Source organism: Poeciliopsis prolifica, unplaced genomic scaffold (genome assembly GCF_027474105.1).
Source record: "Poeciliopsis prolifica strain line A6 unplaced genomic scaffold, Auburn_PproV2 SCAFFOLD050, whole genome shotgun sequence".
Lineage (NCBI taxonomy): Eukaryota > Metazoa > Chordata > Actinopteri > Cyprinodontiformes > Poeciliidae > Poeciliopsis > Poeciliopsis prolifica.
Genome location: NW_026562425.1, coordinates 891008 through 905626, shown reverse-complemented (window position 1 = coordinate 905626; position 14619 = coordinate 891008). Strand labels below are relative to the sequence as shown.

Genomic DNA, 14619 nt, shown 5'->3' with positions numbered 1-14619 from the left:
TCGAGAGGTAGCTTCCTCTCTCCCACCCATCAGCCGTAATTGCTTTCCAGGCGTGAGCAGGAAAGAGCCCGGAGCTGTGTTGTGTTTGGCGGGAGCAGAATGCACCAGAGATGAGTGGGAATCCAAAAGTATGCTCCAATTGGGACCAGTGTGGTGGAACCAAATCCCCATTCTCTCCTGCTCAGGCGAAAGTGAGCATTTTTAGTATTCTAAACAGAGCTTCTGTTCAAAAATAGAACGAACCGCTGCAGTTTTGTAATGTGGTTCAAAGGCAGCCCTCACACAGACACAAACACACAAAGTGCAGACTTCAGTGGTGGTTCGCATTAGCTGACAGAGTCATCGACCATAACGGCCTAACTGGTGAGGCTTTTTTTGTTTCCCCATCCAGCTGCTGAAAAGATAAATCCTAATGAGCGGTGAAAAATGACTTTGCGGCTGGAGGAAAAAAAAAGAGATGTAGCTGTCAGAGATGAAATATTAAAAATCTCAGTTCTCCAGCTGTCACCTTTGCTTCGGTTCATAGAAGGATGCCTTGTCATGTCTCCTTGGCACAGATAGACTCCCACTAACGCCTTCCAGCAAACTGTACCAAGTCAGGGAGAATTTGCAGCCTGGATATGTCTAAAAGTGACTCTAACCAAGGCTTCAGCTGAAGAATATCTCCTTTTTTTAAATTCTCTATTCCATCTCAGTGGGGTTTTCAGAAGCTGCTCACAAAGGAGGAAGCACAGAGACACTTCAGATCTACTTTTTCTGAGGCAGCTCAGCAAAGACAGAACTTCTCCTAATTTGATAAACATTGTTAAAAAATTGTTTAAACTTCCACAGTTCGTTCGCAATTTCCATCTAAAGTTCACACCCATACCATCCAAAGCTAAAAACATCTTTTTAGCAAAACATCAACACTTAAAAAACCCACTGAACTTGTCTTTCATCAAATGTTATACACATCCTGAGTATTTACAAAAGTTTCCAACTTAAATTTTCAAAAAGATTTTCAAGCAATTTAAACCTACAATGCAGCTGGTTGACTTCTTTAGCATTTGAAGTGCAAAGAATACCGAGACCAACAGATGAAATACATTTTTGACTTAATTTCCCTGACAGCGACATATTTATTTCTATTTAACATTAAATAAAAGTTAAAGCATCACTCTAAATATCAACTTCAGCTTTTCCCAGACCAGTTTATGCTAAGTGGCAAGACCCTTAGCAAAAATGGACATAACAGATGCTAACAATAAAGAGTTAACATCCGTTTCCATTCAAAGGTGGACCATTTTAAAGGCATAACTTTTTACTTCATGTACTTGCTGACAAAGGAGTATGATATCATGCACCTTGGCTGTATGATTTATGGAAGGCAGACAAAGTCAAAAGTTACAAATACCAAAGACACAACAACTGCAGAACGGTCAAGAACAACAAAATCTGTCCAGGAAACATCACTGCAGAGGTTCTGGCAGTAGAAACTGGAAACTTACAACTAAAACAGCCAACATGTGACCGACTGGCTGATGGAGCAAATGGCAAACTGGTCGAGATTTGAAACAGGAACCAAAACCCAGACGGGGTTTTCTCACCTGATAGTTCGGTGGACTCGGCTAGATTAGGGACCAAGATGGAAACATTTGTTACATTTTCAGCTGCTGCAGTTCTCTTTCACACTGCATGGTGTCAAACTAACCAAATCTAGGTTAGTTCCTAGGAATTGTAATAGAAAATGTATTAAAAGGTGGAAAAGTCAGAGGTTTCTTACCCACCTCATCCTCAAAATCCAACATGGGTGTATTTAACAAACGTGTCACTAAAGTATTCGAAAATGCTGTGAAATTATTAGTTGAATATTCTAACAGTCATTAGTCGTTAGCACCTTAATTAGCAAAAAAAAAAAAAAAACTGCTTTTCTCTGTTTCACTTTTTACTATAAATACTTGCTCCAATTTTACTTTCATACACGACCTGACAGTTAATTTGGTCTCATTTACCCGGCAATTAATCATCAACATTGTCCTGAGCTCCATGAAAGGCATTTAAAATTATGAGACAGTGGTTATAGACAAAATACAGGTTTATTGGTCGACCTTATGAAAGAAAAATCAACAAAAGCTGAAGAAATTCTCTAAAAAGGTCATGTAGAGAACCAAAACAAGAGATAATAGGCAGCCAAACTTGGAAGAAAGTTCAAAGAACTATTGATTGAAGAGCATGAATTCACTACAAGAAAGTCTGAATGCTTAGAAGCAAAAAAAATAAAGCAATTAGAGATGACAGACACGCTAATCCCCAACCGGGAATAGAAGCAGAAACGTCTGAGGAGCAAAGCCGATTCAAAGTACTGAGGATTATCGACTATGACCCGATAAAAACGTTCCCAGCTCCTACGGTTACGTCTTAAACAAAGCTGAATTTTAAAAATGAAAAGTTTTATTGTCTGTTGAGAGAAAAGTGAGTTTTCTGGAGCTTTGTCGTCTGCTTGAATCCAACATCTTGTGGGAACAATATGGCTGCCCCACCGCAGCCCAAAACAAATGAATCATCCGAAACAAATTTGCGAGGAAAACAATAAAGGAGAAAAACTGCGACTTCAACGGTTGCCAGAAAAAGTTCAAGGTTTTCCTTTTAATCATGTGAAAATCCTCATTGTGAGTCAGGAACAGGAAGCCACATTTGTTCGTCTCCGGCTCCACATCAAGGTGCCCCTCCTGTTTGACAAGACTCCTCCATTACTCCCACTGCACCTGACTTCCCGCTCAGGAATCTGCATGACTCCGGTGTCAGGGCGGCAATCAGGGGAAGAAGCTCACGCATCTCCGCTGAGAGGCAGGCACCAGCGTTTTTTCTTCTTCTCCTCAGTGAGAAAATAAAAAGCAGGATAGGACTAAAAGAATGGAGGCCCCGCTGGGATTACACGCCATCTTTCACGTATGTGTTGGTCGGTGTCTTTCCCCTCTTTCGATCTGCTGTCTTATTCGCTCAGGCTGAACCTTTTCTGACTCGTCTATTCTCTTTTATCACCCTCTCCTTTCTATACCCTTCCTCATCTTTGTCCTCTCATTCTCTTCGCCCTTCTTCTGAAAGAGTTTCTCCATCCCCTTCATCTCCAGCCTAACTTTTCCTCCTTATCTCTCAGCAGCACAAACTGCAGAACGGCGGCACAGAAAAATTGCATTTTCATTTAAATGCACTGCAGCCCTGTTTAGTCCACTTTAATCAAACTCTGGTTGATTTTTCTAGAAAGTCTGGTTCGTTTGGGGAGGCGTGAATGTAAAATCAAACTCTGACTAACCAAAAAAGCGAACTCCGCCTAAATACTGAGGTCTCGGTTGAGATGAGGTAAACTCTGATGCAAGCGGACTCGAGCAGGAAGTGCAGGGGATTCTGGGTAAATACAACCAAAACAAAAGGGCTAGCAGAAGAAATGACTTGTGGTCTTTAACCAAATACAAAAGAAAAATCCAACAACCGCTAAAATCCGTCATCACTACAGTTCTTTTTTACATTTTGTCAGGTTTTCATGTCGTTCCCTTCAGTAGTTTTTGGTGCAGCGCCCCCACAGGCAAGGAGGGGAACAATTAAAACTAATTTGAAATTAGTTTGGATTGTTTGACAGTGTGAAAGCAAATCACACCAACTGAAAATGTCACAAGTGTTGCAGTGCTGGTCTCCAATCGGACCGAGTCTCCTGGACTATCAGGTGGGGAAACATTCTTACATTACAATGAACAGCGTCCCATAACTTGAACAACAAAACTATTTAACTAACTAAACCAAACCCATGGGTTCTTTTTTTGTATGCGAGAACTACTTGTTTGATGCAATTGGTGTATTTAAGCAAGTTGTATTGTTGCAGTTATCAAATACATTTGTAATTCAGTACATTTAAGTAAGTGTTTAAAAAAATAAGCATTTTAAATCAGTTCAGAACTGTTTTACGACATCAAATCAGTATTGATCATAAAAAAAGTAAATCAGTGCACCTATTGACAAAATGTTAATCTATATACAATATAAAATGAACAAACAGACAGCTTTGGTGGGGTGGCCAATCAGATTTTAAGGGGAGCCGGACCCCTTTAGCCCCCCTTGTGGCTATGCCCCTGTTATTTTGTCTCTTCCCTTTGCAGGCCTACCAATACTGCTCCATAAGTAGAAAGAAATTACCCTTCATTGTGACCCAAATCAAACATGCAGCAGTAAAAATATTAAGCGCGGAAATCTTTATGGATTTTCAGGAGCAAAAATAAGGCAGAGACGGTGGAGGAAAAAGTATTTAAAATTCCTGACGAATAGCACACAGCCTTTCTGACACTTTCTGTGTTGTGAAGGGTTTAATACTCTTGTGGAAGATAAAGTAAAGCGGTCAAAGGCTGACTGGCATCGCACCGCTGCGTGCCGGCTGGCTTATATCTCAGACAGATCAATATAGCAAAGAGGTCAGGCAGCAAAGAGGAGGAAGACAAATGGTCAAGTCGGAGGATTTTTCTAAACACTGATCATTCAGTGCTGCAGGAGAACAAAAATGAGATAAGGATGATGACTTTTACAAGCCATGTGGTATCCTACAGAGGACGCAGTCCTCAGAACTGGAAAGGGCAGCGTTCTGGAGTGGAAAAACGCATCTATATCATCAAAGTATTGATTACAAGAAATATGTGGGACGATAAAACGGCTGGTGTGGAGAAGTGTAACCGATCTGCAGAGGAGCCGTGGCCCCTAATGATGTCCCCTGTCACCAAAATGCCAATAAGCTAAAAGCGGAAAGAAAGAAAAATAAATAAATAAACCTGCGGTTTACTTATGATGCTCGGCTGCTCCGGTTCACTCGAGGAAAATCAATTCTCATCCACAGCTGCGCTCAGTGACGCATCGCAGACAAATCCTCATCAAATCAAAACACACATGGTCACCGAGTATTGGCTTTTCAGGCCGGGCAAAATGTGCTGCGTCCTAAAATACGACATATAGCACATTCATCTAACGCCGAGTTCGATATGTGAGCGATCAGAGTGACTGAAGAGAAAAGACTAACTGCACCTCTGGAGCACAGATTACACAGATTTTGTCTTCTGTCAATAATCTAAAACCTATACTGATACATCAAGTCAAAGCAAAGATTTTTAATGATTTGAATTGCTAGAAAAAAAACCAAGAGGCCCACATACAAACCACTTTTTCCCAACTGTAACTTTAAATCAGGTTAAATGTTGTTTAGTTGGTATTAACTAAATCATTTCTATTTGTTTAAGGGCAAAATAAAGCAACTTTTTAAATGACTTTCTTAAAAGTTAGGTTTGGTTACCAGATGTAAATCATTTTAATGAAAGCAGACAGGCACAGTTTGAGGCAGGGTGTCACATTGGCCAAAATAAAAAGTAAAAAAAAGGGACCAAGAAACAAAAACTAACATTAAGCAAATAAAGTTCTTCCTTTATTTGTAGGAATGAAGTTCATTTTAGATCCAAACCTCAAAATAATGTTTTAAAAGAAATGCATCCAGTTTTCATGTTTTTTTAGGCTCAAATGAAAGTTTATTTCATTTTCTTTTTAAATGCTTTCTATATTTAGCCAAATTTGATAAATTGAGTAAATGCTGGACGAGGCGTTTCAAAGTCATCTTAAAATGCGAGGTTCTACTTGTAAAAAAACTAATATTTTCGTGTTAGGGTTTAAAATTGAGTTTGTAATAATGTCACCCAAATGGAAAAATTTATAATTTAATAAACAATTTATCCTTCTTTAACTTGCAGTTGGGATCACAACAGAAAATGAACAGCTCACACACATCGCTTCTTCGTGGAAACATCAGAAGACATTTTCCAGTTCCAGTGATTAATCATTACTGGTTCTGCAGAAGAACCAGCTCACATTTCCACAACCAGAAAGCCAAGATGGAGCCACATCTTTACATCAACAGAAAGGTTTCATTCGATTAATGCATCTTGTCCCTGTTTTATTCTTCATTTCTGAAACACATAAGTGCTTTGAGACAATTTCACCAAACAAATCATGTGATTTATCACAATATACCTGCAACCAAGTGCCTTAATATCACCACCTTAATTTAATAACACTGTTTTAAACGAGCACTGCATGTTTAATACGATCTAATTCAGCCGATCTCTCATCTGCAACAGGACTGAAACACAACTGGAGAGATTTATGAACACCACCTGGCGATCTTAAACAATTAACAGAAGAAGGAAATGGTTTTTTTATGGATTTAATGAAAAATAATTAGTGAGTGAAGCTGCTGATTCCAACTTCAACTACATAACCCCATGATGGATGGCATCAAAATAACCTTGGAGGTGATGCAAGACAGTTATTTTTCTGAAAATGTTGTTTATTTGTTCAAAACGAAAGAAAAACTAGACTCCAAAGTTTTTGGATTTGTTTGGCCTGCTGTTCCCAGTGAGGCTGTCTCCAACTTCTGATGAAACCGATTCTTTCCTGTTCCAGAACCAGAGCCTGCAGCCATAGAAACACAAAGAAATTGTACCAAATACCAGCAAATTCTCCCCAATGGCAGAGGATGAAATTAGTCTGAGAAACACAAGGAATCCATCTCAGACTCAGTTTTCAGTTAAATTTTATTACAGGACAGCCAGAAAAGCCATGAACAAAAACTATTTAGTACACCCAAGAACGTTTTTGACCATTTTTGAGAAACATCTGCAATAAACTCCCAGCTATCAGCACAAAAAAGCGAAGGAATTTGTTTTATTTGTATGAATTTCCATGATAATTCTCAAGAAACCGGAGGACCTGATTGATATAATTTGGCAGTAAACAGATAAAAACTGCACTGATTTGAATGGTAACAATATTTAAGCAGACTTAGTGTTTAGTCTGTAATCTCTAGAGCCACATAAACAGCCAATGATGATTGGCCAGATGACTAATCATCACCTGTATCCAAAACAAATCTGTGATTTTACAACAAAATGACTGAAGAAAGAAAGAATAAACCTCAACAAACTAAAGTAATGCTGCAAAAACAAAATAATTAGTCTGTGAGGTGATTTTACAGTTTCACTACGTCCTCAGACTTTGGGCCTTACAGTTGAAATTGTGCTTCCTGCCATAAATTACTGCTGAATGATTGTTTAACTCATAAAGACTAAATTTAACTGCATCTCTTCCAGGAAAGCAACCAACTGAAACTGTGTTTATTTGACAGAACTAAGACCAGTCTTTCTTTTTTATACTCGTTTTAAAATATAATCCAGATTTCTTTCAAGACATATAAAGTTCAGGGTTTCCCTCAGTGTATTATAGGCCTGGCGGGCCACCAGACTTGGCATTGCTTATTTATTTTAGTTCTTCCTTTAATTATTGCCTTTTTTAAAGACTTTATAGTTGGTGTTTATGCATTAATCTTCCAGTCTACCAATAACGCATAATTATCAGGTGATATGTTCAAATTTCCTGTCAACTATAAACATATTTTATCTTAAAAACATGGCTGCCAGCTGGACGGATGACTGCCCTAAAGCCCTGAGAACCATGTGGGCTTAACAAGTTTTCTTGGGTAAAAGTATTTATTGCGATATACAATCATATTGTGGTTTTGAGACCATTTTCATAATGAAAGTAATGCAAGTTTGGTCTCTCAAAGACTAATAATAAACAACTAGCAGTGGAACTGGAAGACATAATAAATATTCAAAATAAAACAATCAAAATGATAAACACAGAGGAAATGAAGCCATAAATAAAATTGATTATGAAGTCTCCGTAAACAAAACTGACCTTCAAAAACTATTAACCATCAGACTAGAAATTATAAATATAATTTTAGTTTCTCATGTGATAAACTGATTAATTAGTTATTGTGACCAGCTTTTATATAATGTTGAAGTTTTACACATTTGAATGTTTCTGTTTCATTTTTTTGTTTATACCTCCATCAAGGCTGAGTTTAACGTTGACGGTCATTTACCCACCAGGTTAATTTTTCTGGTGTTCAGGAACGACATGTCGACTCCTAAAGCTCTGCAGCAAGCTTTGCATGCTGTTGATTTTCTGTAATCTGTACAGCAGCAGCCTTCTGTAAATGCACGCAGCTTGCCGTGCAATTACTCATATGCAAATGCCGTAATCTGACAATATGCGCTTTCCAGAAGCTGGCAGATCTCCCCGAGACAGAGATGGCAGCAAGAATTGAGCTGCCACTCATGGTGTCCACAGTCCTGCCACAGATGGATTGGAGAACGGGCCAACTAGAAACCAGACCAGGAACCCGAAGCCACAGCAGTGACTTTTCATGTCGAGATCGTCATATAGAGGCAGGGAATGCAAAATGGCAACAAAGAGAGGCAAAGATGACCACAAAAGGACAGCAGGGTACAAAATTACTCTGGATACAAAGAAGAGAGAGAGAGTGGAGACACCCAATTATTTTAAGACGCAAGATTAAATGTGGATTGATACATAATTATAGAGACAAGAAAGAAGCAGAACAATAGAGAACATTGTACTCATAAAATGTCAAAAACAGAAACTGAAACCAATTCATAACGGCTATAGAAAGAAGGGAAATAGAAGCGGTAGAGGAAATATCAATTTCATCTAGAGAATAATTAAAAAGAATAATAACTTTCCAAATAGCAATGAAAAGTCATTAAAGGGAGTTTAAAAAATTACATTCATAAAAAAGAAAATATGGATTTAATTTTTCCGGAAAGTCAAATGAGTGAACAAGAACATAGAATGACCACAAACAGATGCAACATGTGTGGAGATAGAAACACAAACCAAAGACCGAAGCATCTAAAACGGAGAGAAGAAGTGCGGAAAATAGCAATTCAGACATCAAAGTGTATAAAACGAAAAGTAATTCTTCTCAAGGATGCAGCACTTCAAAACAAAGTCATCAAATCGCAACAAAGAGATGCCAAATGAAAAAAAAATATGAAAGGCTACAGAAAAGTCACAGAGATGTGAAAAATAGCATTTAAAATATGCAAAAAATGCCATTGAGACAGTTTGAAATATTACATATGACAGATAGTAATTAAGGATGCAAAAAGGACAAATAAAAAAGGCATAAAATGACCACAAATAGATACAAAATGTTTAGAAAGATGCAAGAGACTTATGAAAGTTTCAAAATGGCTGCAGTGAAATAGAAAAAGCATTCAAAACAAATAGATGTCAAGGTATCAAATGAGATAAATATGAAATAAATGATTGAAACATCTAAAATAGGTACAGAGAGAAGAAGTATGCAAAATGCCAAGTCTGAGATTTTCAAATATATGAAATGGAAGGATCTCCTCAGGGATGCAACGCAAAGTCATCACATCATAACAAAGTCATATGAAATGACAAGAAATACTAACGGCTGCAGAAAAATCCCAAGAGAAACATGAAAAATAGCATCTAAAGGTTGTAAAAAAATGCCATTAAGACTCTTTAAAATACCACACAGGACAGATATTAGTAATTAGGGACACAAAACAGACAGATAAAAGGCATAAAGTGACCACAAGTAGCTACAAAATGCTGAGTGATGCAAAAGAATTTTGAAAGTTGCAAAATGGCTGCAGTGAAATGGGGGAAAATATCGTGCAAAATGGGCACAGAGAGATGTTAAAGTATCACAAATGGAGGATAAGAGCTCTGAGGGATGTGGAATGGCTGCAGAGAGACAGAAAAAGACCAAAAACCTGCAGGACAATTTTTATTAGAATCAACCTGACACAAAAGGAGTGATGCACACCGTAAAGTAACCGCCGTGGGAGAACAACTCCTGTTCAGTAGAATAAAGGAAGATTCAGCCCGTCAACAAAATGTTGCCTGAATAAGCCTTGTGAGCAGGTAGGTCTGCTTTACTTGCAGAGCCTTTAGCTCCCTGCTACTCACATTGATTGTTTTCTCCTGGTAAACAGATGGAAGTCGATACCCGGCGGTGACGTCAGGGTTCGGCTCGCTGAGGGTCTCCTGGGTTTATCAATTAGAGGGGAAGAATGCAGCCGAGGATTTCATTTGTAGCTTAAACCGTTATTAGCAACGACAGGTGGGTATTGAGTGTGGCGCAACACTGTTGGAGAAAATTGTGATAAACGGCAGAGAGGAGCCTCTCCGCCTCTAAGTAGATGAGTGGCGGACGGCAGTAAGAGGGAGCATGTGTGTGCTTTCATGTTGGAGGTGGAAAACGAGAGCTGGACTCCTAATGGAGGAAATTTGAAACCGGCTTCACCTTCAAAGGCTCCGGCTGCTACTGTGCACTGCATTAGATGCACATTCAGAGTTTTTCACCCCGCTGAATTACAGAACAGCCACATCTGCCTACCTTATGGTCGATGATGCCGATGTATCCCTGGAGGGCCGGCAGGTGAGGCTTCGCCGCGCTGCCGGAGGCTTCGGGCGGCTGCTGCAGATGTTCATGCTGTCGGCTGCGGGTGTCGTTAGTTTCCCTGGAAGGACTGTTGAAGCTGCCGTTGTACACGAGGAACAAGCTGGCGCACAGGAGGAGGACGAGAAGCACGGCTACCCCATGGCGCTGGAGACAGAGACGCAGATGCAGACCGATTAGCCGAGCTGAACTTGAACTGGGCCGGTGGAGTCGAAGGTCGGCCCTCAACGCGCGGGCGTTCCTGCGTGTTTCACACCTGGAGCTAATGAAGGGTTCGTTACCAGACCTCTGCAGAGTGATGACATGGTGAGGAGGTGATTCAACCACTTAAGCTTCTGTGTTGGCGAAAGACTGAATTTAAAGGAGGCCTATGATGCAAAATTCACATTTTTAGTGTTTTTATGCTTCTGTTTGGTTCTCAACTGCTTCTAAAAAAACTGTTAAAATTATGTTTCAAAGCACAGAGGCAAAGCGTGACCCGTGGAGGCCTTACTCCTTGACGCAGCAGTCACAGGTTCATGTTTGTTTGTTAAATGGACTTGAAATAATACAAAACGCAAGAAAACATCATCTCATGCCCCACTTTCCTGTCCGACAACTGCTGAATAAAGGCCACTGGAGCAGACGAGACTTTAAAAAACAACCAACAAACATCCAGACAGAGCTTAGCAATAAGTTTGTGTTTTTTGGTGTCTGGAAAATGAGCCGTTTCAAAAACGTCCAGATTGGTAACGTCACCAATCAGCAGGAACTGTTGATTGGTGACAGTTCCTGCAACCCCAGCGGTACTCCGTCAGCAAAAATCACAAAATGTTGCTGGTAAATTTGATCCATTTTCTACTGGAAATATAACATTTGAAACATTTGATAGTAACAAGTTACTTTTCAGCAAGACATAGCAGCTTGTTTTCATTAATAATCCCTTGAGATTGATGAAAGAGCCAGATTATTTCTCTTACAACAAAACATTTTCCCATGAGATTGAAGCTGGTACTTCTTTTTTATCATCATTGAAAAATTATTGCCTTAAAACAAGTCTGCTGAAAAATTACTTGCAAGTTAGTTTTGTCTTATTTCTAGCGCACTAAGACATCTGCAGACCAAAAATACTTGCTGAAGATTTTTTGTTTTTGCAGTGTGTTTATTTCTGCGACTATAATGAATTTCCGATCTGTTTAAACTGAGAAAATCTTCACTTGTTTAAGCTAAAAACAGCATCTGTGCTGTCATTTTGGGTGTTTTTATCTCTGCGACAGTCAGAGAGCAGAGATTAGGCAGAGGCTCCATGCCGCCGTTCGTCTCGCCGGTTCCTGCCGCCTCTCATTCTCTGCCTGTGTCAGTAACAGAAGGACTGTGAGCTTTCAGCTTATATTGTTACATTTAAAGCAAAGAGAAAGGCGTCGCAGCGAAGTTTAAAGTAAGGGAACGAGAAACATTAATAACAGGTTCCCACAGAGACAGATATGTGCGTTTGCGTCTGACTGGCTGTTATCTTGCCACCGCTTCGAGGAATTACTCACTTCCCAACAAACCCACAGCGATATGACATTTTCCACCAACAGGTAGATTCATTACCTCGGGAGGGAAACCAGAACCAAACACCAGAACACAAATTCAGGAGTTTATTTAGCTGGAGTTTAAAATGTAGGTCACGTAAAACAAATAAAATAAATAATCCTGGTATTGTTTGGATTTTTTGAAACCACAAAACCTTTAAATTGATGCTTTTTTAATGCTTTTCCACTGATGTCACCATTCAAACAACCACATTTAGACACCAGTTCATTGGCGCCTCAATGTGAACTGATAGACCTGAAAGTTTCAAAGTCTGTAAATCATGTAAAAATGGCATAAAGTTTAAACAGCCATTGATTTGGTTTAGTATGAATTTAATCTTCTGTTTTGCTGTAACATCAATGTGCTGGAAAAGACTCTGAATGTTTAACTTGCAGGCAGGAACTGGAGCGAGAGAAATCATATTCATATCAGTAAAAACGCAAACAGGCACAACATTATGACCAGCTCGTGTGTCGCCGGTTTTTCCACCAGGCATTTTTACAGAGACACCTTGTGGATGCTGTGCAGCTGTGACTGAACCAACTAGAGGCAACTCAGCGTCACTGCAAAAACAAAAATTTACCAACTATATTTGGTCTCGTTTCTTGTGCAAATACCTTGGTACACTTGAAATAAGACAAAACTAACTTGGAAGAAACTTTTCAACAAGACGTAAGAGCTTGTTTTAAGCCAATAATTCCTTAATATTGATTTTAAAATGTACTAGTTCCACTTACAATAAGACATTTTTCCCATAAGTGAAATTCCAGTGGAACTAGTACTTCTAAAAATCAACGTTATGGAATTATTGACTTAAAAGAAGTTCCTATATATGTTGAAAAGTTGCAAATAAGACGCTAGCTATGTCTTATTTGAAGTGTAGGAAGATATTTGCACTAGAAATCAGACCAAAAACATTTGGTAAGATTTAGTTTTTGCAATGTGTCACTGACATGCTGTGTAATATAAAAAGACCAACATTTACATAAAATGGTGCAAAAATAACTAATTTCATGATATTTCATTATGCATCAAGTCCATTTAATGGTGCTGAAGAAAAACATCTTTCCTGGGAGTCTAAAGTATCCTCCTAAAAAAAATGCTAAAATGAAAAAATAAATGTTGGTCGCTGTCAGAGGTCATAATGTTATGCCTGATCAGTGAATCATAAATTATGCACATTGTAAATGCATAGCAGGTTCCCCACCTTCCACCTCTCTGTGGATGCAGCGCAGATTTTAATATTTAAAAGAGTAAAAACAAAATCTCCCATCTGCTATAATTAAAAACTAATGTTTTATTCCCATGGATAAAGAAAAAAGTTATAGAAATGATAGAAGTGATTATTTCATGCAGGCATTTTCAGTTTGAGTTCAAGTTAAAACAAAACACATCTAACCTGCATTTGCAATACAATCTTCTCCTCGTTTGTAAAATAAAAATACTGCTTTTATACGGACGAAAACGAAAGAATAATGTTTTTTATTCCGCGTTTATTTTATAATTTAAACGTCACATTCTTTGCTTATGTGCATCAACTGGACGAGTAAAACTAAAAGTTCAAAGAGATTCTATGAAATCGCATCAAATCCAACTGACTTTCACTTTTCCAAGATCAAAATTCGCCCCTAAACATCCAATAACTGGAGATTTATTGCACTTTTTTGAGCTGGGTGAATGAAATGTTAGCGTTGGGACGGCGCGCTGAGGTCCGGGCTGTGGCGGAGCTCTGGTGCCAAACAGCGCGCACAGCTGGATGTCCAGAGCCTCTAATCCCCTCAGCGACATCGAGATGCAATGAGGCGACCTGATCTGGCTGCACTCGAAGAAACGAGAAGAAGAAATAATCCCCCCAAACAGTTGAGACATTTACCATAGGTGTCTTCATTTTGCTGCGCGCTGTCTTATCGCTGCGGCTCAGTGCGTCTGGCTCCACTTTCTGCTCTCATGGTCCGGACTCATCCTCCCCGCCCCTGGATCCGCTCCGGTCCTGATCCCAGCCCGCCTCGGAGCGAGAGTGTCTCCAGACTGGAGTCCGGGCGCGATTCATACGGAGCGCAGACCGCGGCGACAGATGTTTGCTGTACTGTACATCTGCTGGGTCTTAACGCCGCCCGGCTTCCGGTGGCGCTGGAGGAGGCGCAGCGCAAAAGAGGCGCAGCGCAGAGGAGGGAGACCCACAACTTTCACTATGGGGTCGAAATAAATGCATAAATAAATCGTGACTGCTTTACGGATGAGGATTAAAGTCACTGAAAACAGAAAAAATAATTCAGAGAAAATACAGTCTTTTTCTTCTCTCACTTCTTCTATGCAGTTTAAGTCAATAAATCCTTAATATTCACTTAATCTGTTTATTTCAATTGTAACATGGAAATGTTTTCAGTGAAATAATCTCCCATTGGAGTTAGTTTTTTTTATTATCAATACTGAAAAAGCTCCTTATTGATTTAGAACAAGCTCCTGTATCATGCTGAAAAGTTTGTCTTATTTACACTTGAAACTAGACTGAAAATACTTGTTGTGTTTTTGCAGTGCAGGTTGTGAGGACCAAAGCCCTCTTCAGGTTACTTCTCAGATTATCCAACATTTAGTTTTGCACTTTGGCTCCACTTATTTCAAAAATATGTTTTTAATTCAGGGGTCAGAAATAAACCTTATTTTACAACATCTTTTCTATTTCCCCCTACAAACCT

At 39.2% G+C, this 14619-nt stretch overlaps 1 protein-coding gene across 2 annotated transcripts in view; it reads right to left on the bottom strand.

The window, feature by feature from the left end:
• Window positions 1–13953, bottom strand: part of st6galnac5a (ST6 (alpha-N-acetyl-neuraminyl-2,3-beta-galactosyl-1,3)-N-acetylgalactosaminide alpha-2,6-sialyltransferase 5a) — a 62840-nt gene extending 48887 nt beyond the window's left edge. For both annotated transcript variants that reach the window (XM_055058267.1, XM_055058268.1), the window contains exons 1-2: window positions 13797–13953; window positions 10304–10513 (exon numbers count right to left, since the gene is read on the bottom strand). In XM_055058267.1, the coding sequence (XP_054914242.1) occupies window positions 10304–10513; window positions 13797–13811 (225 nt within the window). In that variant the 5' untranslated portion in view covers window positions 13812–13953. The remainder of the gene's footprint in view (window positions 1–10303; window positions 10514–13796) is intronic.
• Between the last annotated feature and the right edge of the window lie 666 nt (window positions 13954–14619).